Source organism: Cygnus atratus, chromosome 13 (assembly GCF_013377495.2).
Source record: "Cygnus atratus isolate AKBS03 ecotype Queensland, Australia chromosome 13, CAtr_DNAZoo_HiC_assembly, whole genome shotgun sequence".
Taxonomy (NCBI): Eukaryota; Metazoa; Chordata; class Aves; order Anseriformes; family Anatidae; genus Cygnus; species Cygnus atratus.
In genome coordinates this window covers 858,781-886,684 of record NC_066374.1, presented here as the reverse complement: position 1 = coordinate 886,684, position 27,904 = coordinate 858,781, and the positions used below count along the sequence as shown (strand labels likewise).

General features: G+C 37.1%; 1 protein-coding gene across 1 annotated transcript; it reads right to left on the bottom strand.

Moving 5' to 3' along the window:
• On the bottom strand, window positions 1-27,895 carry XIAP (X-linked inhibitor of apoptosis). The gene is made up of 7 exons (XM_035541706.2): window positions 27,799-27,895; window positions 12,693-13,599; window positions 10,818-10,917; window positions 8,935-9,013; window positions 8,259-8,292; window positions 6,699-6,899; window positions 1-5,245 (listed from the first exon to the last, which is right to left on the bottom strand). The coding sequence occupies exons 2-7, from the start codon at window positions 13,564-13,566 to the stop codon at window positions 5,052-5,054; spliced, it is 1,482 nt and encodes a 493-aa protein (XP_035397599.1). The 5' UTR covers window positions 13,567-13,599; window positions 27,799-27,895; the 3' UTR covers window positions 1-5,051.
• Between the last annotated feature and the right edge of the window lie 9 nt (window positions 27,896-27,904).

Sequence of the window (27,904 nt, the reverse complement as noted above, 5' to 3'; positions counted from 1 at the left end):
GGAATCCAGTTTTTATTTATTATCACAGCTCTTTGGCCTCCCCACAAAAAGCCATTTTACAATTATGGCACAATAATTTCTGTACAGCAGCATCAGCACGTCTCTTGAAGCAATGTAATACAGTGACTCACGAAGCTGGTGACATACTTTCAACAACCTGAATCAGTGCAAAGGGAGGGCAGGGTCACAGCAAAGGAAAAATATTCTTGATCAAATTTCCAAGCTACTCAGCAAAATTTACTCACATGAAACACAAACAGTATGGGGACAGGGTGAGTATTCACTCATAGCTCAATTGCAGGAGGAATGAAGGTGATCTCACTGGAGAAGACTGTCATCACCCTTCACAAAGCAGGTTCAGGACGTAAGACCAACACAGCCATCCTGCATGAGACTTGCAATGAATGGAAGTGCTTCTTCCCCCTCTTTGGCAACCAGCCCTCTTGCTGGTAGGAGTAAATCTCACACAAAATGGAGGGTAAAAAAGAACACTGCTCAACAACTCCTTCACATACTTACCTCCACAGAATATTGCAAAGGCCAGAAATACCTCCAAATCCTTCTTCAGTCTATGACATTTTTGGGTAGGCCTTACACACAGTACACTAGAACTTGCATGCTTTGAAAGGCAGGACAGATTTGCTTCTGCCACTAAGTATCATGGCAGCAAAATTTACTACACCTTCTGAAGTTTAATCCTAGTATACAACACTTAAGCCTGAAGTTTACTATGGTAATCAAGTGCTTGCATTAACTTCTCACCCAGTTATATTTTTATTTCTAATGGCCCATTATCTTTATATATTTTTAAAGTTAGCTTTTATAGTAAAATTAACATGTCTTAGGTTAACAAAAATGAAAACTTTGAAAACTTCAAACTATTTGTCCTGCAGCTTCAGGCAGCACGTACCACTAACCAAAATAAACATTTGGGCATTCATTGTGGTCAAAATTAACCATGCAACACTAAAAGAAGTTTTAATATACTCTACTTGAAAAGGAAAGATGATCCAAAAAATTCCATAATCAGTGAAAATCTTTTTATTGTGCTATGGGCTTTAGAACAAGCCAAAAACAAAACAAGAAAAAAAGTATGGACAGCTAAGTATCTGTGGAGATAAAAGTTACAGCAAACTGTAGAATAAATCAGTATCATGTTTCAAAACACTGAGAAAAAGCTAAACATGTAAGAATTTAATCTGTTTTTTCCTTACTTTGCATGCTAAACTAGGCATGTAATTTCCACATTTTCTAAACAAAAAAATCCTGAATACATTATTAAAAACCCATGTAAATCTCCCACATACCTAGAGCAGCAAATAGTTCTACCACTGTCTGTTAAATGGAAATAAAGATTTTACTTAGTAATCAGCAGAAAAACAGCTACCAAATAAACGATACTTGATTTTACTCCATAGCTCTTCATTCCAAAAAATCTTTTGTAAAAGCCAAATTCCAGGCATCTTTATCCTGCTACTAACCTCCTTTTCAAAGGACCTGTGCTTCTATTGCATTTATTTGCATCTTTCATTTCTCTCACTTTAAATACTCCTTATCAGTGTCCATGTAATTTCTTCTGTTTCTTTAAGATACTGAAAATAAAAGTAATTTGAAAAAAAAAATCTTCCCAATTCAAGCTGTCAAAATTTGATGAGTATGCTAATTATTTTCTCACATTTAGTCTGAATAGAACTCTAATTATATATATATATTTTTTTTTATAAAAAAACTAAACCTACAGAGCAGTTTTGTCATCTTGCTAACAGGATCTTAACCCTTTAATGTTCCCAAATGATTAAAATTTGAAGTATTACTATAGTACTGTATCTTTTATAATATTTATTAAAAAAAGGAAATGGTACAGTATATCTTTTAAAGATTAGTATTAAGTTTTAATATCAAGCATTTTGTATTATTTACTACGAAAGCAAACAGATTAAGCAATATCCATTTCACTTTTGAAGATATTGTGCCTTATTTCTATTTTTTTCTTGAACAGTTTACATACTAACATCCCAATTCACCTCCTTATTATGATAAAAATTTATGAGGATTCTAAATAACATTTGGTCAATCTCTTTCCCAGGTATGGTTTTGGCTAGTCTTCATGCCAAATTTTGCAGCCCGTAAGCTAGATCCGGCTCATCCAGATAGTCTCTCTCACATGACTTAGGTCAAGGTTAGGTAACAAACCTAACATAGTTTGCAACATTAACTAAACAAGCTATTTCAGGCAAGATACACCAGCTCACATGCACTTACCTCTCTTTAGTTTCCTATACAAGTTAAAAAAAACCCTTCCCTGTAAGTGAATATGGGAGCTATAAACAAGCCTGCCAGAACAGCCAACCTTTATTTGTCTCAGAAAGCCCTGTATGTATGAGTTCTCAAACGCTAAGCTCTTCAAAAAAGACACAAAGCAAAAATAAAACCTTTCTTACCAGAACGACATATCTGTTTTTTCCCAGAAGAGGAATATGAATCCAAGTGCTGAATTCTTTATTAAGTTCTAGTCGTATATTCCTAAGAATTAAATTCTAATTTATTACAAAAGTTAGCTAATTGAGCTTGTTTTAAAATCAACAGTTTTTAACTCATACAAAACATGGATTATTTCCTCTCAAAATATCATCCTTACTAACACATGTTAATTAGGAACAGTTGAGTTACAAACCAAAAATGCAGCAGAAAGCAACCTTCTATTATGACATCTTTTGATGTAAGAATCAAATATGCTACTCCGGGAACAACTGGATTGCACTTTATTTAAAATATTCACAAAATTGCACCAGAACAACATGTCAGTTCTGTGAAATCTCATATAATCATAGCAAATATCTAACAAAAAATAGAGACATTATGTTTCTGTGTCTTGGATTTAAAACTTGTATCATATTTAAAAAACTATATTCTGTATAAAGTATCATTAATTGAATATATTACTCAGTGCGTACAACTCCAAGATAAAATTTCTATGTACACAGAACATATTAGTACATCCACAAAATAAGGAAGTCACATAACTGGAGTGACTGTAAGCCAGCTGTACTTAAAGTATCAGCAGTAAAGTGAGTTAGGATAATGCTAAATATTACAAATATGAGAAAAAAGAACATTGAACATCTTTGTGTACATGGGGCAATTTTACAGTAAGACAGCTACTGTCATAATGAAGGGCTTGAGGTATATAAAAATCTCCTTCATTTCTGTTGAGATCTCTTGTGAGGAATGAACTCGGTATACAGAAGAATTTTTGAGAAAAACAGAAGGCTACCAGCAGTTTACTGAGGCCACTTATATACAGCGAAAACAGAAAAAATAAATGGGGAGACAGGAACTGTTTATCAGAACAGACAAAGTTACAGGGTAGCAGTACCAAACATAAGGTGAAATCTTTGAGCAGCTGGTTTACAGTCTCTGAATTATGTCACAACCATACTTACAGAAATAAGACAATATTTTCAATCACACGTTATGTTTTCAAGAAGCTAAAACCTGAGATGATACACATAATATCTGAATTTCAAAAATTAGTATACACCAATTTTTATCAAATGCCTGATTCTTCATACAGCTGTATTGGCATAAACTTCAGTTAGAGAGTCCTACCGAAATGAAGCAAAGGAATGATCACATAAATAAAGCTTTGTGTTCCTTAGGCTTTGCCAAGCTAGGTCTATGAACTGAACTTACAGAAGATTTATTTACCTTTCAGTATTGGAGTTTACAGAAAAAAATCAATTAAGAAAATAATTTTTAAAAATTTTAAATACACGTAGTTTGTCAGCAGAAAAATCTAAATACTGCCATATGATTACATCCTGGGATTAATTGCACTTTTTTATGTTTGTAAGTAGCATATAAAATGAACTTAAGAATGAATGTTCTGATTAACATCATGATTAACATCAGTTAAAATTTGTCTTTTGTTAGTCACAACTATACAGAGGCAATTACGATATTTTTAAAGTTTAAAGTAGTTTCAAAAGGGTCCATTAATTGTGAGGATGCTGCTAACTTGTCAATCAAGAAAGAAAAGAGAAGAAAATCAGAAACATTCAGAGCTATTTCTTTGTATGTGTTGCATATGTTTGTTTAGCCTGTTAATGATTATTTGGAGGCTGGTTACAGAAGCTTAGAAGCGTAAACATGAATGACAAGACAGACATCCTTCAGAGGCAATTGTAGCTAGAAAAAAAATGACAATTCAGTATAGCAAACCTGTTCTTACTGATGTTATGGGAATGTAACTCTTTAGATGAGCAAGTGACAAGAATAAAATTAGCAGACATGATATTTTAGCTGATATTTTTTTAAAACCAGTAACACTGGATTAGTAGGGGATAAGATATATGGTAGCATCTAACGAATCAGAAAGTACTGTAACCCCCAGAAAATAAATTCAGACATTTGAATATTCAAAGTAACAACATAAAAACTATTCTAAAGCAATTTGTTTCCTCTGATTAGACTGTTTTATCCTTGATTCCGAAGAAGTTAACCAGCTCTATTTTTGATAAATGAGAGCTGAGCAAATGACAATTAGCAGAAACAGACTACAAATAAATAGCAAAAAAATATATATATACACTTTTCACTCAGTATGACTTGGTTGATTTGTTAGTGGGGGAAAATGCAGCATCACTACTGCTCCATCAGAACACTCAGTTTTCCTATTCCATTTCATGAAAGAATATATATATTTAACTCATGTATTTGTTACATTAATAGAAGTGTGAACACTCAAATAGAAGATCTGAAAATACAGGAAGTTATCTGAGGTTACAACTTTGACTGAAGTAAAAACAAAAGAAGTAAGTAGTGCAATGAAGAGGCAGTTGAACATGAGTGTTATAAACAAAAATTAGCAGCTTCTGACAGTCAACTCCTATTTCTGAGTGTTGATTAAAGCTTTATTGTTTACATTATCCCTAAAGTGAGATGCTCCATAAATAGGTGTGCTAGACTGCTGAAAAACCAACCGTCTGTTAGCACATTATACACATTTAAAGAAATAAAGCAGGAAACAGTTGCATCTACAGTACTGTACGCTAATACATAAAAATTTTCTGTCTTTTTAGAATATTTGTACAACACAAAGGACATACGTTAACTGCTTCAGCACATTCCTTACAAGCAACTAGGTGGCCACAGGGAATGAGGACTACTGATATGTTTTTTGCCATACAGATTTTACACAGCTTTTCTTCCTGCAAGCGCCTTAACTTCTCTTCCATACTGAGATCTAAGGAAAATAAACACATAGAAAAAAAGTTAACATACTTTAATAGCATCTACATCTAATTTTTCCGCTCTTCACAGAGGGACAAGGTTCTCTTCATATGATTTAAAGGTCACACCTTTAAAAAGCAAAAATAAATTTACACATGACAGGAAGCCACACTGTAACATGGAATCCTCCTGTCACACACACACACACACACACACACCACCTCCAGGGCCAATGCAGGGAAAGTATCTATATTTGCTATATTTTGAGTTTGAAATATACATGGAATCTAGACTATGCATATTCCAATTAGGAACTTTTCTTTCCAAAGATTTCCCATGAATAGCTTTCTCAAAATCTATAAAGAATGTGAAAGAAAGGTTCACTGATACTGGTTACGTAATTTGGATTTTCTTTTCTTAGCAAGTTTCCTCAATTAGAAGAATGAGGATATAATTTCCTTCCCTATCTCTGTTTACAAAAATGCCCATACTTCAAAAGCTTAAAGAATTGTAATCTAGAATGAATCCATTTTCCATTGTACATTAGCTCTGGATTTTATAGAATGCCCCATTTGAAAAATGCACAATTCAAAGGCCTTCCCCTACCACTTGGTAAAAATTCCCCACAATCAGTCACAAAAAAAATTATGCCTATCTTCATTGCAAATTCTTTATCCAAATAATATCTACGAAAAATCTTATCAAAAAGCATGAGCTAATAACATCCCTGCCTATCATGCCAACCAGATGGTCTTTTCCCTCTCTGTGAATTCACCCATATGCTTGTCTTCAAACTACAAGTCTCTTGAGTCAGAAATCTCATTTCTGGTCTATTTGTGGAATGTACCACAACAGCTTTCCGACCATGACCTGCACGTCCCAGCACAGCTGGAACACAAATAATTGAAAAGAAACACCACCTAGAAGTACCCTTTTTCTTACTTGCCAAGAAGGAAAATGCTTCTATCCAGTGCTGTTAGTACTAATGCTAACTTTATATTTGAAAAGTCTTAACAGTGGAGTATTTATTTTAATTTTGTGTATACCTAATATTTGACAGAACATTGTTGTGTCTATTTCAGTTTGCCACTAGAGTCCCCGCATCTATAGTTATCCTTGCCTTTTTTTTTGGTCACAGTAATTTTGTCTTTTTAGTTAACGTATCAATTTTTCCAGCAGGACTCTAGACTATTTCAATATTATACAGCTTTGTGGTATTAATACAACTCAATTTATTTTGTAGATGATATTTCTAAATGCTACTAACCTCAAATATTTTTATTACCCCCTTGTTCATCTTTTTTAATGTCCAAAAATACTGTCTTGAATTTTAAGTTATAATACTCTATCTTTAAATTAAGTAAGACTTAGGTCTGAGGATAGATAGATAATAATAGGATCTATTTCATAGGCTAAAGAGCTGATATGAAAATACACACATAGGTTTTACAATTTAATAAGTTCACCTTGCTCAAGTGGGTTTTCATTTGGTGTTTCTTCCTTTAGATTTTCTTTTTGAGCACTTATTAAGTCTGCTACCAGATCCTCAACAGATGTATAGCTTGCTCCAGACATCTGCAATTTCTTTTGCATAATGCTTTTAATCTCAGACAAACTGAAACCCATGTGTATGGCATTTTGTACCAAATGATTCTGTAAGTGATCATCTAAAACAAGAAAAAAAAATAACAAGAGTGAGACTGAGTTTCTGACAGTATTCACAATAGTTCTCTAAGACACCTTTGCAAATACTTAGCAAAAAAAAATAACTAGGAAATTTTGCTAGTTCTAGGAATTGCTTTGTAAAACACTGAAAATTTCAGAGTTGAGTTCTTCAACCCTAGCTTTCCTAGACTTCCTAGACTCTCTTCATCTACTTATAACAACATTACTCCTGGGTTTACTATTCAAATCTACTACTTCAACAGTGTCAATGTAATTTCTAAAATCAAATGTCTTATATAATTAATATCACAAATTCCATAACTGAACGTTAGCTGAAATTCATCAGAAATCCCAAGGCACAATAAACACATAAGTATTTGTTAACATTACATTAATTGTAATTCAGTTCGGGGAAGAAAAAAAATCATGTATGCGGTGATAGAAACCAAAAAATATGAATTTACAAAACCAAAACACAAGCATGATTTTTGTCCTATTTCTGAAGTAAGCCTCTCCACAGTAAAAAAAAAAAAATAAAAATAAAAATACAGCTGTAGGAAACCAGACTTCAGTCTATTGGACCTCCTCCTTCCTCTTTTTCAATGTTACTGTTTGAATAGGTTTGTTAGCAGTGTAACTTATTTCCAACTCCTCTTTTAAATGTAAAAGACTAATTTCTTCTTTACTTCACAAGATTATTCAAAGAGCAAAATTCTTAATTTCCTCTCATAAAAGAGCAGCATTTGAGAGATTTCTAAAATAGATTTTGTGTAAACACTTAATAGCAACAGCTATCATTCCCTGTCATGATGCTGTCTTCCTACTATTCCTTTAACTATCTTGTGTTTTTATTCCTTCATATTTGTGAGAAACATTGCAGGAATGTCTAATAATCGAAAATGTAACAAGCTATTTAAGCTTTCTTAGCTTCCTATTCCTTGCCATTCAACAGTCGAACTCTCCCTGCCTCACTGAAAAGCAACGACTGTTTCATTTCAGTATTCTTTAATTTATCCCATAACACTACTAATTAAATACTTGACGCATACTTCCTAGATACAAAAATAAGACTGCACCCTATCAGTACTTTCATGGTTTACTACCTCTTCTTTACAATATTTATCCTATCATGATTCAAATTCTTCCAGGGAAAATAAACCTCACTGTGCAGTTGCTTAGAAGCAACGGAGCAGTGGAAGAATATCACCCAACATTTTGCCTGTCATTTGTTATTGAAAAATATAACAATCAACTTTGAAATTAACCATTTCCTTTACTATCCCTGAAAATATGGATAGTCCAAAATAATTTTTATTATTTTTATACCTAATTATAAAATTATTGTTTTAATAAATAGATACCTTTAGGAAGTACTGTCACTTCAGCAGCTTCTATCTAAAAAAAGTAATATAAAGATGACAAAATTACACTTCTGAAATTGGCAGAGGGAAACCTACATAGTTACAAGACATGAAATATCTATTTGATCTTGGTTATTTTATTGAGTAAAACTGTCATTGTTGAGAACACATTAAAAAGGGATCCTTATTTTGTTATGCTTTTTATATTGTTTTAAATTTTCATTTTAACACTTCTTTGCAATGATAAGATTTATATAGTTCTTAGTCTACCAAAGAATTCTAAAATAACATCAGATTTACTTTTTGGTAACTATACAATTTACCAATGCCCTACTAACAAGAAAAAAAGATATCTACTACACTTCAATAATGAAATTATTCATAAGCCATTGATTCCTAGGCTACAAAAAATAGCATTAGTTTAGTATCAAATATACAACACATAAAAGGTACCCTACCTCTGATCCATAACGTAATTAGGAAGAACTGTGAGATCTATAAACCCCAAATAACAGAACCCAAAATATACCTCAATGTTTTTCACTTTTTTGCTAATGAATGAAGCAGCAGGAAGACTATAAATTACACAGATGAGAAGAGCAACCATAAGAAAATTATGTTAATATTCTTTTTTATTTTAACAAAATGGTATTTGATTAATAAGCAAGGCACTTACTGTTGAATCCCTACATCCACCTCCTAAGTGAACATTATTTATAAATTCTAGTCCCTTTTCCTCTCTCACGAACCTGCATCTATAAACAAAAATATTTAGTTTTAATATAACTACACAAGCAGCAAACAACAGTTGATTATGTAGCATTGGAAAGGTTCAACAGAATTCCTACATCATACAGAATGTTTGCTTCTTGAATCTCTAAATGTTTAATCAACATCAGTAGCACCTTAGCATTTCTAAAAACATCTTAATCATTTCAGCAATACTTACTGTTGCATGTTTTTGGTGAAACAGAAAGCTAAAGAGTTGTTGGCCAGGCCATCCGACACCACAAATTTATAAAAGATAGGACTCCAATGAGTAACTAACATTATATTAAAATGCTGTTTCTTTTAGTCTTTAGTAAGCAAAGAAAAGCCCACGTAACCTGCCTGGTAAGGCAGGTGCCTTGTGTTTTCCAACCAGTCCTAGCCACTGGGCACAGCTTTTATTTATGAGAAGATGTAGGGAACGCTGTAACTTCTCCCTAGTAGTTCTCTACCTTCAGCAGTTCACGGACATACATAGCATGTTGTGAGACTCAAACACTGCCACTGAAGTGGATGTGTAAATTAAAAGTTATATATGGAGTTTTTGTTATCTGAGAGGAGGTAATCAGATTAGGTATAATTTAAGGAAACAATTTTCACAACAAAGAAAATTAAAACAAAGACAAACCCATATGAGGAGCGAAATGTAGCAGCAAGAAAATATATCTTTTAATCATTTACTACAGCAAGCCCAAAACTAGGAATTGTATGCTTTTAACTGGGAGAGACTAATATTTAAGAGATGCTTGTATCACTACTGGAAAAAAAAAGATCAGCTAATGCATAAACATTAACTTAAACTTTCCAGAGAATCTTTCACTGCAGATGACGACTTTGGCAGCTAACACACAAAAGATAGATATCTTTCACCTTTTTATACAAGTAGCTTACACTTTGTACTTAGACAGGTTTTACCCACCTGTAAGAGACAATGAGGAAAGAAGGAATGACTCAAAAGGGATTTTAGAAAATAGGCAACCTTCTAAAAACCACTTACAGGTTTAGAATCCTCAATCCTTGAAAATTATGCAGAAGTCTATTTTGAATTCAACACCATAACTGATTTCTTCAGGTTTGTTTGCACCATGAGTAAACTAGCCATTTTGTATCCTGACTTAAATTAAAAACTTTGGCAGGTATCAAGCTCTTAAAATAACAATTAGAATATACTGCTTGGATAATGAGGAAATAATCAGATATGTATTCACAAAACTTCACAATTATGCTAGCTGAGATGTCAGTAACTCCAGACACAAGTCTTCTCTTCCTTTTAATAATCCCTACAATCAAGCTGACGTACATATAATACTGACTTAGAGTTTCAGAAAGTAAAATTTCATGGCAGACTTTCAGTCTGATCACTCCTAATGACTTAGCTGTGCCCTCAACCTCTTGAGATTTAGTTCTTTCCCCACCCACTTTAGAATAAGTCCCTTCTACCTCTCAATGATGACATTGTGTTAATATCCTCTTCTAAGGCCTGCAATACAACATTAAAGTATATCTGGATCATTATACACATAACAGCAAGATTATAGAAGATAAAACAGTTGGAATAACAAAAATGAGGACCACAAAGTATAAAACATGGAAGATAACAATACGTTGGTGCCTACATGACAGAAATGAAGGAATAGGAGGAGAGCAACTAGAAAATGAAATTACTTTCATAAATACGTCAAGCCATAGCCAAATTTCTGAAATGTTTATTCATATGCTCTGTCATAAAGACATAATATACTATAAATAAGACTTAGACATGCCACAAGAAAACAGCAAAATATAACTTACCCAGGAAACCACTTGGCATGTTGATCCCATGGGTCTTCATTTTCCTTCCATTCTTGCAATCCTCCACCACAGTGGAAGCACACAACATGATCACCGTTACCTTAGGAAACACACGAGGATAAAGTCAGTATTAGGCTTACAAAAAAAAGTATGTGAGTTCTCAAATAAAACTCTATGTTATTAAGGAAGAAAAAACAGAAACAAAAAAAAGTATTTGTAATACTGATTAGCAATTGCAACTGGAAGAAAAAAATCAAATTTAAAGGAGGACATAGTAAATATGATCTGAAACAAACATTCAGGAAAAAATTTGAGCTTAAAAAAAATACAAAACATGAGTCATATAAAATATTTCTGAATTCCGTTTTAGCATGTAATTATACAGATAAAAAGCAAATGCTAAAAATAATCTATTATCAGATAGCACATTCCACTGATAAGCACACCATTATGTGACTACCACAAAGAATTTATTTGGAAAGTAATTGACACAACTTTATCTGTCCTCATGACCAGAGATCTGTTTTCTATTTAAGTCACAGCTAAGCAAGCAAGAGTGAAAATTTTTAATAGAAACTTAATTCAAAAGGATGCTTATGTGCCTTTTTGCTCCTCCACTTCACCATTAAAATTAATGGGCTCTACACAGCTGTAGCATAACTAGCTCAGGTGTTAGAAGAAATTGCATCTCTCAGTTCTAGCATTGGGCCTGCTACAATTAAAGACTGCAACAGAAACTGCTTAGGTAGTGTGGTGATTGAAATGAGAGAAAGTAGGGATACTTGTTTTCTGCAGCATTAAACCCTTCTCAGCCCCCCAGAAACAGTTTCCAGGGAAGTCACTTTAAAAGCTCTCTGGTCTGCCAAACTGCCCTTTTAGCGCACCTCCGCAGTACATATTTCTCTTGGCTGTGGTAAGCTAGTTATATTTAGGAATTCAAGATGAAATTAATAAAACAATTCTAATGGGTACAAATATTGCCCATGTATCACCCATATAAGAATATATCAAGTTTCATTTATGGCCACAAGTAAAACAAATGGTATCAGATTAAACAGCTCTTCCGGGAGCTACCAAGACAGAAGCCAATTAAGATCAGATGAAGTTATCCTGGATAATCCCCCTTTTCTTTGTGACCTAATAATAGCCATACTTTGCACAGCATCTCTCAGTGAAGAATTTCAAAGAGCTTTATCTGCACTGTGCAATTCAATCTAATAAGGAATTATTTGCCTTCTCCAACTTGGGAAACCAATGCACAAAGATATCAGAGCCTTATCCAAGTTATACACTACATTTCTAAGAGTAAAAACTCTGCCAGTAGAGTCATTGTCTTCAAAAAGCTTTTACTGTAGGTCATAATGGCATTGGCTTGTTTTGGGTGTCCAGATGCTATGATAATGGGAACACATTACCTAATTAAAATGGCAGATAACTTGGATTGCCTTGTTCATAGGCTTGTGTATGAGCCACAAGCCTGCTCGTTAAACCTGAGGTCACTACCTGAAAGACAGCACTTCATATTTTAAAAAAAATATTACCTTCAATAATTGTCATTGTGAAAGATAGATTAACAAAGTTTTAGCCAGCAAGGAAAATTCATTTTGGCATTTTACTGCTAGAAAAATAATGTTATGATAAGTTTATATTTTGCTAAAAAAAACAAACAAAAAAAACCTTGATGTTATGGATATTTTATATAAGAACTACAAAAATTAGTTTACAGAGCAGAGTGGAATGAATTAAAAACTCAACTAAAATTCAGGCAAATCATTCTATATTAGAATAACAAAATGTTTATTTTTTCATGATAAAGTACTTTTTCAATTAAAATGTATTTGTAAGAGATATTAGCCATTTTAAGGTCCGTCTTACCTATGTTATAGAACCCAGCTTCAGCAAGTTGTTCCTTGTTAACAGGGTATATCCAATTTAAAAAGGTTTGTATCCGTCTTTCATATTCTGCCATGGATGGATTCCTCGGATGCTGTTCATCGTTTAGGCCATTTCTTCCAAGCTCAGCAGGAATAGATTCACTTGGAACATTTCCAACATCCCGGCCCAGGACGAAAAAGCATCTGGGATAGTGCCTCTTGTGTTCTGACCACGCTCTGTCACTAGGTTCCCAGTTTTTCAGTTTTCCACCGCAACAAAAACATGCCACTTGATCACCAACACCCGTGTAATAGAGTCCAGCACTAGCCAATTCCTTTGGCGTCAACAGACCATAGGAGGGCCAGTTGTGAAAAGAATTTAACCTTGCTTCTTCACTGCACATAGCAGGGTTTTTAGGATACAAAATATCTGACATATCCACAACCTGCCTAGTTCTCAACAGGTAGTCTGCCTCCAGTTCAGGCAAGTCATCCAGAGCAGGCGAGAACGCCAAATTGCTGCTGCCATTTTCAGCTCTATGCTGGTAGCTCTGGGCAAGAGGATGCAGATCGTTCTCCAAAAAAGCAGACTCGGTAATAAATTTGCAGTTTGGGGAAAGGTTTTTGTGTCTCTCAACTGCAGAATCCCCAGGCTGCCATCCTTCGATAGTCACGTGGCAACTGAAGCACTTCACTTTATCGCCTTCGCCAGTATAAACAAAGCCAGCTTGTGCCAGAGCTGATGCTGAAACCGGACAATCAAGTGGAAATTCAACAAAGCTTCCTAGTCGGTGGTGTTCTTGGGCCCAGTCCTGGTCACAGTCAGTGCCTGGAGTGTCACGAAGCTCAAATTTACCTGGGCCATTACACGTCATTTCTTCATGTGCAGGGCTCTTTTTTCAGATTTCCTAAATGAAGCACATAGATGTTAATTTCAGACAGAAGAATCCATGGTACACATTTGCAAGCCTGGAAAGAGGCTAAATTAAACTAGCTATCCTTTAAATATACAAAGAATGCCTCCTCCTGTTCCTCCCATCTCACCCTTGCCTGCTAAACCAAAAATAAAATAAAGCCTGGAAGATCATAATGTTTTACAGCAACGAATCATAAAACCTGACCAATAAAAATTTGTCTGGAATGTATACAAGTTTATGCATTTATAAATTTAAAACAATGTTCTTTTTTTTAAAAAAAGAAAAAAATTTCAAGAATGAAATTAAGTATTTAACAAAAGCTCTGGGCAAACACTCTGCCAAAAAACTTCCAAACCCAAAATATGAAGTTACTGAATGTGATGTAGTCTGGCTTTGATTTATATGTGCAAGATTTTACAGTCCAGTTTCGCAGCACAACTATCTTTGTTTCCCCCGTACTAATGCCACAACCACCTGTCCATTACAGATTGACATCAACTGGTAAATCCATCATCAGAAAGAAAAAAATAGCCTTCGGATTTGTGTTTATGTTTTCAAGACATACTTCTCAGTTTTCCTTTTAGCAAAATATCTGAGTAAATTAATTCAGATGTTTCACTGTCCATTTATTAAGATGCTGTGCTCTCGTTTCAGCTCAGTTTCTTGCCCTACACAGGATTAGTGCTGGTGCCCAGCACACTGCTTCTTTTCATGCCTGGCCAGCAGAAGCACAAGAGGTTCCTGTATTTCTGCCACCACCCCAGCTTTTGCCTTCCCTGCCCTCCCCAAGGGAACCAGCCTCTCTCCCTACCACCGGTCCCACTCCTACCTCTGCCTACGCTTTTCCTGTGTGAGCACCCTGGGCCCCTCTGTAGCAGGTGGCTGCTAAAAGCGCTCAAACGAGTCCCTTCTGCCATAAGGATGAGAGAAAGCAACTTGGTGTACAAAGCCCAAGCAATCACAACCTTCATCCCAAGACAGATTAAGTAGGAGTACAGTAAAAATTCATCCCTTGTCCTAACAAGTGCAGTGATATGATTATTTAGAAAACCTCATGTAAAACACAGGCTACTGTTCACAGACATCTCAAGCTTACTCCTTCGCTAAGCGGTAAATTGAATTACTACAAGAGTGCTCGAACAAACTTCATAGCACAAGGCAGTAATTCAGCGATTAGCAAAAAGAAATGGAAGAACAAAATGTATTTATGTAAACAAGTGCCATTCTCTACATAAGAGTCCTGTAATATATCCTATTTCCCACCTGCAACTTTACAAGGCAGGCCATCAGGCAAGAATTTAGCACTCATAGTGCTGGCTATGGAGCACAGGTATGTTCTTATTTTCATGGTCAATCTCAATCAGTTCGTCAGCAGTGCTTGGAAAACAGAACTAGACTGCATTTATTATTCTGAAAAGATGTTTCATTGAATGGAAGGAAATTTCACTTATTTCTGATATATTGCTCTTCAAAACCGTATATATGGCAATTAGAAGCAGTACTGCTCATATAAAGAACTCAAAAAGTGTAAATCATGAGGCAAAAATTACATAAAACCTTCTGGATTTGGGATCTTTAGGCTTGTGGGCAAAAAAGCCTCTTCTGTCTGAGCCTCAAGGCTAAGAGCTTGCACTAATGTCAACAGCTCACATACAAAAAAAAGCATACATTTTCCATGGTTCTTAATTAACTACACCATTCATAGCAATAACATAGCTAAGTTCATGACATTATCTTGTAGGTAAAAAGATACAAGATGTATCTAACAGCCAGGTCATCTGTGCTGCCCTTTTCTATTCTGCTGGGAATATTTGAGCTCATGTGTGTTGGGCAAGCTGATACCCATTTTGGTAAGGCGATGAAGTCCTTAAAGTTCAGCATCATGAAAACTGGTGACCAGGAAAGGAAAAGATACCATCAGCAGCAAGACAAAGCCAATATATAGAAAATCACATTCTGTTTGAGAACTATTACTTAAGTCTATTACTTCAAATAATAATGAGCTTCACTGCAAAAGCCACGTAACAGAACAAAATATCTATCAAATTTTGACAGGATGTAAATCCTTTAGACAGAGACACTTCAGCATGTGCTTGACTGGTCAATCCTGCTCAGGGAGAAGCACAAAAGAAAAGGTGGAGTAGATGGAAGAGGCTTGTTCAACCTTACTCATGCCAAAGTGATTGCATAGGGGATCAATAAAGTAGTAAGGGGATGAGAGAAAATACTACTCTGAGGTTACCGAGAGAGAGCATGCGAACCACCACACCAAAGGCCTAGTTCGCAGAACTGGGTAGACCTTAAGAACAGATGACAAGGACTTGAGAAAGAAACCAGCCAGCCCAACCACACTTCAGAGGACACAAGTACATCCCCCAGAGAGACAAAGAAGTTAGAGTACAGGTAAGCATTACACGAGTACAGGGAGGCATTCCATGTAAGCACTCCACGTTAGAAGTTTCCTGGTACACGCTGCCAAACAGCTTCATCTTCCACAGGGAAAGACACCACTTACTCTGTAGAGGACTCTGAAACCTACCAACTGTAATGAAAAATTCAGGTACTACATTAATTTAGCTGGTTTTCCTCTGTAAAGAACCTTAAGTTCAAGGAAGTGGTAAATCTTCAAGGTCATGTAAGCGGTTTTATCCTCATTTCAACGAGTGCTGCCAGGTGCAGAGCAGAGCAAGACAGAACAACCCTTTTCAGTCCAAGTCAGATGCAAACTTGGTGAGTTGTAGTCCCTCAACTTACACAATATGAAGTCTGCAAAATATTTAGGAAAAATATAATTTTACAAAGCTAGATGCTAATCCTAAAAATGCTTAAGGATATGTTTATTTACTACCAGCCATGCCAAAGCCAAGAGATGCCTTCTATCTATGCTTATTTTTATTCCTGGACTTACAGCACGGCCAGGAAACAAGTCACAGCTTTAGTTCCTCTCTCAGAGGATGTACTAATATTTGTACTGCCAAACACACACACTGCTTTGCTAGCAGCATCCATTGAACTCCACGAGGAAAAAAACCTCTCATTACTCTACAACAAAAAATGACACATTATGGATAAAATAGTACCACATTTATTTTAAACATTTCAAAAATTTCCTACCAATAATCTTTGCAATAAACCAACCACAAATTCTGAGGCCAATTCCTCTTTTAGCTGTTCCACAAAAATAAACACAGGACACACCAAGTCACATTCAGTGGTCAAAGGACACTTCTCTTCCTCAAATGGCCACAAAGCCACCTGTGATTTGAAACAGCACTGAGAGCTCACATGTGAGCACAGGAGCAAAAGCCAAGCTAGCGTCCAGCCCTGGCAATTCTCACTAGAAGTGGTCCTGTCCCTGAACCAGTTCCTCTTGCACACCTGGTGCACTCCATTCGAGACAAACTACTCCAAGTAAGCACCCACCTAACTCGTTACTGATAGGACTTCATTAATACAAAGCAATAGGATGAGTTGGTGTTGCAAAATTAGGGGTTCCTTCTCTGGTGTGGCTTGCCTGCAGGTGACAGCCGCCTATGGGTACCCGTGCCCCTACTGGCAGGGAGAAGCCTACCCCCAGGCAGGTGAATCCAGCCCCAGGTAGCCAAGTTTAGGAAAGGGTGCTACGTCTCTTGGTCTGAACGTTGTTCTGCAGCCTGACATAAAGCACCGGGGTTCCCCATTATTTCCATCAGTTCCAGGGTTGCCTGGGATAAGCTGGGACCAGCCCACAGCAGGTCCAGACTGCCCCTTGCCCGCAGTACCTCCACAGCTCTCTGCTCCTTGTGTTAGGCAAGAACATGCTTTACACCAGTAAGGTACGTAAAGCAAATCAGAAACGGGCAAGCAGTTATTACCTGTCCTTAGAAAAATTTGCCAGGAAGACCCTCTGTACTGTCAGCAGTTACTGCCATCAAAGACTTTAGTTCAATGCGACACCCTTCTTGAGAGCTACATTTGCTCAAAGAAAAGCATTTGCTTGAGACAGTCTAAAAAAAGAGAAACTTGAACTAGAACAATGCTGAAAACATCTAAAAACCAGGAGGCCTTTATCTGCCCAAAAGCTTTGTTCTCAGTTCTCATTCCCCAACACCTGCAGTAACACTGACTATACTTGCTGTACGGTCAGTGCAGATGTTGCAATTATATCTGTTCGTATAATACCAGATTTAGCAAGAAGAGGCAAAAACTTATTCAAATTTCTGACACGGGTGGGGAAAATTACTGTGCATTGCAGAATCACAGCCTCGCTTGCCGAAATGACAAAGCTCATTAACCACTAAGCAGGGTGAGAAAACATGACGTTGGAGAGCCGGCATGCTCACTTCGTGCAGCCACAGAGAGGTGACTAGTTCTGAGCACCAACCCGAATTACTTCTGTAAGGCAGTTTGTAACTAGTGTAGTAACACCTGATGTTACACTGAATCATACTGTGCTTCTCTGCTTTAGCTTAGCAAATTCAGAAGTAGGTACTGAACAAATTGCATTGACTGACCTAGAAATCTGACCTATATGTTTGTTTGGACTTTCAAAGGGCAAAAACAGTAATTACATGTAGTAATACGAGAACTGTCATGATACATACTACTAATAAAGAAACCCGCTTTTATAACAACAAGTTTAAAGGTTCATGTTTATTTCCTTTTAAAACCCTTATTTTGAAATCTTCCAGGACTGTTTCTGTAAAGATCTCAAATGACCTTAAGGGACTCTCATCGTTATTACTACACTGTGTTCATATAACTATTTGTAGTACCCAAATAGCCTGAGCTGCACACTCTTTTTCTTATCTTCATGTCTACAAGACTTCCCAGAAGGCAGCAAACAAAGCTTACTCACACCCTTCAGAGATTCCTTCTCAAAATCAATCTTGAAAAAACAAATACACGTGCTTTCAATGTATGAATAGCAGCGTATCTTTCTTTTTACTTTACTTACATAGAAACCAGCTCAGAAACAATGAAAAACACAAAACACGACTCTTACCCTATAAAAATTTTTACATAATAAATTGTATATATACTTTAAAACCAGAACAGAGCTTCTCCATCCCTTTTGGATCTGTTGATACAAACTAACTGAGGCAAATCACAATGTGCTCAGCCACCCTCTGTCATTTGCCCTCCCTCACTTCAGCAAAAGGGGAGGAAACGGACAGAGGCTCAAGTCTGACATCCGAAGAATTTACTAGAGAAACAAAGATCCCCCTTGGTTCCTCCTGTCAGATGGGTGACCTCACACTGCAATGATGACTAGGACGTGGGAAGTTAAAAAATAGTTAAGAGACACAATTTCCTATGCCTCCATTTCTCATAAGCTACCAACATGTTTTAAGCAGCACTTCAAGAAGCAGAACTTGAACAGGCAGAACTTGAAGAACTGATGTTTTATCACAACTCATCTGAAAATTTTCCATTCTTAAAAAAAATAAAAGTCTAGTATAGCAGTATTATTCATATGCATGGATAAAAATAAAAAAAAATACATCAACGTGCGCTAGGTTTGAACTTTACTATAACATGCATACACTGCTCACACTAAGTTATTATTTTTCATTAACTAAATGTGGTACCTTACCAAAGCAATCAGAGCAAACACTGTATCTTGAGTGAGGCCCGACTTCTCCAGTACCCTCTGATTCATGCTTATGCTTCATGGGCGAGCCCGGGTCCTGCAGTCCATCTCTGGACTCTTTCAATGAACCTCAACCCCCTGCCCTCAACCCCAACAGAAAATTAAAGACACCTCATTTTCTTATATAATATATATATATATATATATATATATATTTAATAAGACGGAAGTTCTGAAAATTTTGATTTCAAGTAATTGGCAAACATTTATGTTTTAGAGAACTTCTTTTAAGGAAGATTTCTTTTTCAGGGTGCTTATAGGCATATCAAGTTTAATTGTACATTTTCTCCTCTTCTCCCGAAATAACTTACCACCTTTAAAAAATATGGGCTACAGAACTCAAAACATCACGTAGCTGGTACATCTCATATGTGACGGACTCTCCCTGCAGAAATAACAGCATGAGCTTTGAACTATTATATAAATTGGCTTCTATTTGTTTTATTTCACTTACTCTGTTGATCCTCTTGGTGCTTCCTGGAAAGCTGTGTGTTTGAATTATACCTAAGGAATTGAGAAGGAAACACATGCAAAGAGGGGAGCAAGAAGATCAAAGACTAAACTGAAATAGTAGATGTTATGATGGAGATTATATTCACTTAACTGAGATGTTCTTTTCCAGCTTTATCACTTCAGCTGTGATTACATTTAATTAACTGTGAATGCTAAGCAAAACCAAACAAACAGAACTACCTCAAATTCTGCACCACCCTCTACCACTGTGGAAATCACAGGACAATGTCTTTCAGGCTGGTAACACCACCATCTGAAGCAGAAAAACCCCTCTATGTACTGTGCTGAAGGTTATAACAATCAAGGGAAAATGACTGGAAATAAACATTAGGGCAAAACCAATAAACGTATATATAATGAATTCATTATTTAGAACGTTGAAATTAATGACTTTATTCTTTCAAACACTGTTTTCTAGAGTGCTGTGAGTACTTCAATATTTATTTACCTTTTTTAAGGAAAGAAGTAAAGTCATGTCCTCAATATGGGGAGAATCAAAATATTTGTCCACCACATTTGGGTTCTCTAGAGATAAGCAACCTCTCTTGATCCCCATGACCCAAATAGTGTGAAAAGCACATGCTGAAAGAACAGTTAGCACTCAGATAAGGTCCAGTTGTCATATATAAAACAATTGCTTCAAATCCTATCAGCCGCATTGCACCATTTTGAGCTCCTGGAGCAAAAAGAGGCAGCCACCGTGCTCAAAGCCTCCCAAAGGGCATCTCAACTCAGCAAGGCCAGAAGCAGGAGAAGCCCTCTGCAGGTATCGGCTAGCCTGAACAATGCTCCATCCACATCATGGAGCCCTTTCCATTTGACATCCCCTATAAACATCACCATTTGACATCTCTCAGGACAGTTTTAACTAACAGAAAACTACATTAACATATTATTCTGTGGATGTACTGCTTTAAATACATCAGTACTACTTGAAATACAACATTGAGTTTAATTACTTCTATTTCAGACAGCTGTTAAAATCAACTGCTCAAAGTGTAAAGTTACAACTAGACTGTTGCTTAAGAATAATATTTCTACACAGGTCTTGTAACAGCTGCCTTAAATATTACATGGAACAATGATTATAAACAATAACTTGCTACATACAACTCAAAATTATTAACTGCAAAAGAAAAAAAAGTTTTCAAACAGTTTATGGCTGAGAAACGTAGATTAACAACAAGCAGCCAACTACCATGCATACATAAAACTTTACAACATATACCAGCTGTAGACTGAAGTTCAAAGAGGAAGTTATTTAAGCCTTTTGACACATATTTAATTTATCACATATTAATCGTAAGTAGAAGGTCCAGAAGTTTTAAACTTAGTTTTCACTTACAAAGCCCAGGAGATTTTATTTTTATATATATATATATATATATATATATATAAACTATTATTGAAGCATTAAGTATCTTACATGTGCAGTGTGTAAACAAAGCCTATTTTAGCCTGAAAGCCTTCAAGTAGCTGAGCCAAGTTTAATATCTGCAGGTATTCGTCACAAGACACCTCCCACTTTCAAGCTAAAGTACCAATTTATACAGTCCATTGATTAAGCTTCAGATGAAAAAACGCAGACAAAAGTTTAAAACGAAGATATTACCTTATTCAAAATATAAAACTGTACACTTGGGCTTTGCAAGTCAAAGATTTTCATTTCAAGTTTAAGAACATGAACAGGTATGATTTTATGCAACAATATGACACCACCACACCACCCAGGACTGCAATACTTCAGGGAAGCACAGAACCTGCTTTTCTCTTTCACTGTGTTTTACCAGCCATGACTTCCACCCTTAATCCTGCAACAGATTGACATTACAAGGAGTTATTTTTAAGTCCTCTCCTTCCACATGGCAAGCATGGCTGTAACCTTCAGGTCAGAAATACACTTGCACAGCCTGGTGCTCCTGACCAGAGGGTACATTCAACACCCAGCTCCTACTACTTGACACGCTCACTATGACAGACATGTTAGTGTTTATTGTTGACTGAAGGCTGAAATGTGAGAGTGGTGCACCAAGTAAATACCAGACAGGACATGCCGTCCCAGCTGACACACAGACTGTCCATGTGTCACTTCACTGAATTTCATTTTGTGCCTGCTCAGCTGCAATTAGATCAAGGAAGACACATGCTACTAACTTACTTATACCTACAAGGACTAATAACAACAGAAATTTTAAAAGCATTTACAAACCTCAGCACATTTATATCTAAGTATCAATAGCCATTAAAAAAAATATTGCCTGGAGAAGGTTGTGGTTTTTTTTGTTTTTAAATAAAGAGGGCATATATCTACACTATGCTCTTTGATCTGGCACCAAATCCTACATAAATGCATCAGCTCAGCTTACTGTGTCTGTTTTTCAAACTGGTCCTACTTAGCTTCCTGTCAAGGTTTAACACCGTAAGAAGTCAGTCAGCCACTCAAGGTTACAGGAGGCGATTAGATCCTCCTAAGTCTGGACTTCAGTCACAAGGATTTTTATGCTCTCCATCAATCTTAGAAACAAATATAACCAGGCCAATAGAAGCACACCGTTCCGAGAAGGATTTTCACCAGGTATTTTTCTTCATGAAGAAGTCACATGGGTACAGAGCAGTACAATAAACAAGAAGAATGGATTCATGGCAGTACTTTCAGTAGATGAGTGAGACAAATTTGTATCTGCCAAGGGCACAGAAAAAAATCACATCTGCCAACTTGCAAAATAACGTCTTGAGAAGAGTTTTAGCTCTATGTATAAGAAAAGAATAAATATCAGCTGCTGTAGAAAATACTGGCATGTTGCAGCCTAAGTATGAGGTCCTACAGAGGCATCAGTCAAACATAACCACCTAGAGCTGTTAATGATTGTACCAAGGAAGAGGAAGGAATGAAGGTCTGGAGAAAACTATTTTAGCTGTGCCACACCTTACTAGTGCTTACTACACAGTAAAGTGCAAGAGAGATGCTGGCATCTTTAGTTTGGGAAACCTATCCAAAGCAGAAATTTAGATCTGACATTTGCTGCCCCTGAAATGCATTGCCTACAGATGACAGTACCTAAAAATAAGATAGGTTAGGAGAAGGGAAAAAATTCACAGAAAAAAACCTCCCACCAAAACCCAAACCTCAAGCATACTGAGAGTGAGACAGAGAGACTATGGGTATAAGAAGAGAAGCGCTAACACCAAGCGCAAAAAACTCCATATAACCCCCCAGCAAAACAAAAGAATATTAAAAAGGAAGAAGCAATCCTGGCAGTCTCAAATTTCTCTGGCAGTTCCAGTTGGATGAACATTTTATACGTGGCATAAGCAGGAACATTATGAAATACTGTTCAAGAAAGGCTCTTGTAAATCCTACCAAAGTCTATACATGATTCAGCTATCAATTTTTAATTACAAGGTCACTTAGAATTGTACCATTTCAGCTTAATGATATTCTGTAAGTGTTCTTTACAGACAAACCACAGGGAAATAATAAAGTCAGCATTTTTGGATTTTTTTTTTTATCCCTACTGGAAAACTAGTCTATTAGTCTTTCTATCTTGTTTCCACAAACCTTACTGACAACTTCATTTTCCTAAATATTTTACCATTCCCCCTCTTATAAAAGGCTTCTTCCACAAATCAACGTGACAACAATTTCAGATTTTGTAATAGGACAAAACTGTTACATAGAGAAAACAAAAAAAATTTTTTTTTCCAAAATATTACTTTTTACATTGTACATACACTTTGGAAGTAAAGTTGATGGGATAGAAAATCTACATTTTATATAATTTTTTTTTTTTTAATTTCAGAACATTTAACTCATTCACTGCTGTATTATTCATAGAAATTTGATTTAGCTACAAGTTCTACACCAGGAAATTGCAACTAAACTTCCAGAATCTTCCCCTTTAATAGCGAAGAGCTTGGCAGTTGTATTTGATACAAACTGAAACATACTTTAATCCATGAAACCAACACCAACAATTTGGGGGCTGGCTTGTTTTTTTAATGAATCTTCCCTAAATCAATCCAATGACCATTAGCAGCCTCCAAGTTGCGTCAGAAAAGGCGCAGTCCTTTTCAAAGCTACCCTAAGAGTCCTCAAGGAAAAGGATACACATACCTGAGCCACAACAGAGCAACTTTAGGAAGCAAATAAGCAAGCTGTGCAGTTTCATCCCTGTGCAGTTCCAGCCTTCTCAAGACTGGAAATGATGAGCTGCTTTTGTCAACTTTAAAGCAGCTGAGTTAAATACAAAAAAAATATTAATCTGGGATTATGAAGTGTGCTACTATAGAAATGTAACCTCTGAAAGCTGAGCTACTGCTCTTTTGGTTAAGAAACCAAATTATCCAGTCAACAGAAATACGTTAAATAAATATGGAAGAGCATAAACTGCTAAGCAAAAACCGCAGTGCCCTGGGATGGATGCAGCTCCCTTCTTGAGCGTGAGCTGTGCTCCAGGTTGCAGCATCACAAGCTTTTACTGCTTCGCTACAAATCATTTAAACTCATAATTGAAGGAAAAGACTGAAAAAAGAGAGCAGCTTTCATCAAGGAGACGTATTAAGATGCGACTTTAGCTACAATAAAGTGATTAATGCCACAGCAAACCTGCTGAATCTTCCAGATCGTAAGGAAAGAAAGTGTAGTAGGAGGGAAGTGCAGTGAGCCTGGGACCTCCTACAGCACAGGAGGGCATGCAGCTCGGGCTTAGGCTCACACACTGACAGCAACACGGTTCTTCCTGGCATCACCAGTGGGAACGCTTCACCATTATTGCATGCGGGGCCGTACATGCACATGTGCATACACTCACACAGCCCTCATCGTGTAAGTTGGAATCTCTCTCGAACTATCCTCTGTACTTTCATGTGAGGTTTGTTAGGAAAGTGGGATGACTTGGGGATTCATTCTAATACCATACCAAAAGTGAAATATGAAAATTGCACCTGTTGAAAACACTCAGCTTACCATTGTATTTAACAAGAAACTGTTCATAACACACATGGGGAAGGACTGTGGACTACAAGATACATGCCGCTTCATTTTACGCTTTATGTAACAGAAGTAATGCCGCTCACTGAGGATGGCTTCTCAACTTCGGGAAGATCCCATCAAGCAAGTTTTAAAATAGAACCTGCTCTCTAGTAAAGAAGATTTTTGGATAGTCATCAAGTCCAAAATTAACACAGGAGGCACACAAGTTCTCTTGTAACAATTTTCACTTGTACTCGTACAGTATTACAATTCCCATTTCTATAAAAGGAAGTGCTCCCAAAATTAGCTGTGCAGAAACTCATCCCATGAACTGAGCTTCTCTCCCTTCCTCTCCCACTCAAAAGCACAGCAGCACATGGATGGGGGCAAACTTCTGATTGCTGGTATCAACTCGATAACCAATCAAGGATAGAAAAGGCAATAATAAATATTCTGTAGCATAGTTTGGGCTGTTCAGAATCATCAGCAACTAGTCCTAAGGATTCCTAGTCCTGAAGGACAACCCAGTTCAGGCTTTGTGATGTCTCCTTCAGTCTTCACATACCTTCAACCTTCCTGCACAACCACATATTTCTCCCCCTCTGGTTCAAAAATCTGCTTCCAGAGCCTGACTTTCAACAGTCACGTTTGGAGTATTTTGGCTTAGACCTCTCCAGGACAGACCACTTGTTAGACAAAATAAAAAGCTGCGAGAGACTGTTAACTCCCGATACAAAAAGTAAAATGAAAAGGGTATTTACAATAGCTTCCCCCTATGAAATTAGTACCCAATCATCAACCAAGTTTAGCAATACATTAATCAAAGCAGATACTAGTTGCACCTGTACTATGTACCAATCTCTACAACAAATTCCAATATTTACATTCTTGCTGCTAGAAATACAAAGGTTAAAAATTTTCCTTTCTATATAACCTTCAGCACAGTTTAAGAAGGCTACGATTCAAATAAAGCATTTCACAATTACATCTTTTGGACAAGAAATCCAAGCTAAAATATGTTTTAAATTTGAGAAAAATCAAAGGTCAGGGAAAGTCTGAAATTCAGATGTTTTTGTTGAAAGTTCGAGGGTTTTAAGACTGGGGAAACTCCAAAAGATGCAAAGAGGATAAAACAAAATCCTGGAAATAAAATTTAAAGGACAGCAAAAAGAAGAAAGCCTGTAAGCAGGCAGAAAAAGATCCAATGATCCAGCCTTCTCTTCTCCCTCAGAGAGTTCTGCATCAGACTATAAACTGGATTTTCTGAAACTCTTCAGCTCCCTGCAGTTGCCTCTCCCACCCGGGCAGGACTGCTTCAGGTGTAGAATTGCTATTGTGGGTACACAGAGGCCTGCAACAAAATCCGTCTTTGTAATTCAGAAACTGAGATATGAACATGCATTTTCTAACTGTTCTGATAACAAATGTAAGTCTGCCTCATATCAGCTGGAGCAGTCAAAAAGAAACCAAGAAAACCCTACGCCCACATCGGAATTCTTTCACTTTTGCTGCTGGTTACAAAGGGCAAAGTCAGAGGAGGTACAGGATTATCATTAACTCATTTCCTTGCCCTTCTTGGCCAACAAGTAGCTGCCCAGTTTTCTAAGGACAAAAGAAGTCAGGTGTTCTTTAAAGGGCCCCAAAGAAAACTGCAAGGTAGCAAAAGGGCTTAAGAAAATGAAAAATATCCAAATAAGAACTTAAATAACAAATCCACCACATGAAAACTCACCTTTTGAAGACTGAGTTTGTCTTCTCTGTTATGCAGTGACTTCATTATACAGAGTCATTAAGTTAATGTATATCCTAAATGACTTCGTTAAGGTTTTAGATAAAAAGGATTTAACATTTTGTTTGATTAAAAAAAAAATCGATTTTTTTTTCCTTTGGTTGTCTGCTTTTCATTCCAAACTGGCTTAGTGTAAGATCTTATAGTTTCTGGTTGTTCACTTAAGAAATAACACTTTCATGTAACTGTATGAAGTACAAAAATCATGTGAGATTGCAATAATGAAAACCTCATCAATGCGGATCTGCAAAATTATCTAAAAGCAGCTTCAAGAGCAAATGCAGCTTTTAGCAAATGCAGCCTAACAATATAGTTTAAAAGTACAGAAATTATCCAGACCAAAATTAGGTCTTACACCCAATGATGCAGCTCCTATCAGGAAGACAGGAGCCTCAGATAGACAATAGTACAGAAACAGAAGTACACCAAATATTAAAAAGAAATATATCAGCATAAATACATAACTATTAGGCAAAAGAGAACTGCTTGAAGTGGTTTGAATTACAGCTGAAAAAAGTGACCTGAGAGAACAAATACTCTTACCATAGAAACCTTTAATAAGGCTGCATTTTTATTTACAAGAAGCAGAAAGAACATTCTTGAAATGGGTATTAAAAAAAAAAAGTAGGGAAGGAGAGACAAAGTTCAAAAGCACCCATAAAGTTTGGAAGTGTATGCTAGCATAAGAAATGTTTATTTTATTTAATTATGTGAAGAAAACACAGTATTCTGTTCTATCCAGAGAGAAGTCACTTGCGGACGTCGCACCTTATCATTCATTCTGGCCAAGAGGTACTAGGATCAGGCAGCGGTGTGACAGGCTGCCCTGCCCCTGCTCTGTTAACGCAAGGGCTCCCTTATTTCTGCGAAAACACCACCCGGGGCCAGCAGGCTCCGTGTGCCCACAAGGTCCCGGCGGCTGAGCACTCTGACAAACCCAGAGCTTCCAGCACAAAGGGAACAGCCTCGGGTACAGTCCCCTCGGGCGCTGCTAACACTGAATTTCCACCAAACACCACTGCAAAGGCGATGCCCCCTAGACACCCGCTGCGACTCTACCACGGAACCTCCGCAGGGAGCCCCGCGCGGAGGCCGGCGGCACCAGGGACGGGAGCTCCCGGCCCGGCTCGGCTCCGTGCTCAGGGAGATGGGGGCGCGCCCGTTCCCGTGGCAACGCCTCCCCGGCCCGGCAGCCGCCCCCGCTAACCCCTCAAGCCCCCCGGCCACCCGGGGACCGAGCGCCCCCGCCCCGGCGCCGCGGGGGTACCACCGCCGCCGACTCACCGAGACCCGGCACCTCCTCGCCCGCCCCGGCTGCGGCAAGCGCCCGGCGCCCAGCGCACGCCGACAAAATGGCGGCTCCCAGCAGCCCCCGGGCTCCGCTCAGCAG

What these genes read in the sequence shown, in the direction of transcription:
- XIAP (XM_035541706.2), bottom strand. Translation starts at nt 13,566, where the DNA reads ATGACGTGTAATGGCCCAGGTAAATTTGAGCTTCGTGACACTCCAGGC. An exon ending in CATGCCAAGTGGTTTCCTGG is followed by an intron (nt 9,014 to 10,817) that starts GTAAGTTATATT and finishes TTTTGTTTATAG; the next exon opens with ATGCAGGTTCGTGAGAGAGG. An exon ending in AGTGACAGTACTTCCTAAAG is followed by an intron (nt 6,900 to 8,258) that starts GTATCTATTTAT and finishes TTCTTGTTTTAG; the next exon opens with ATGATCACTTACAGAATCAT.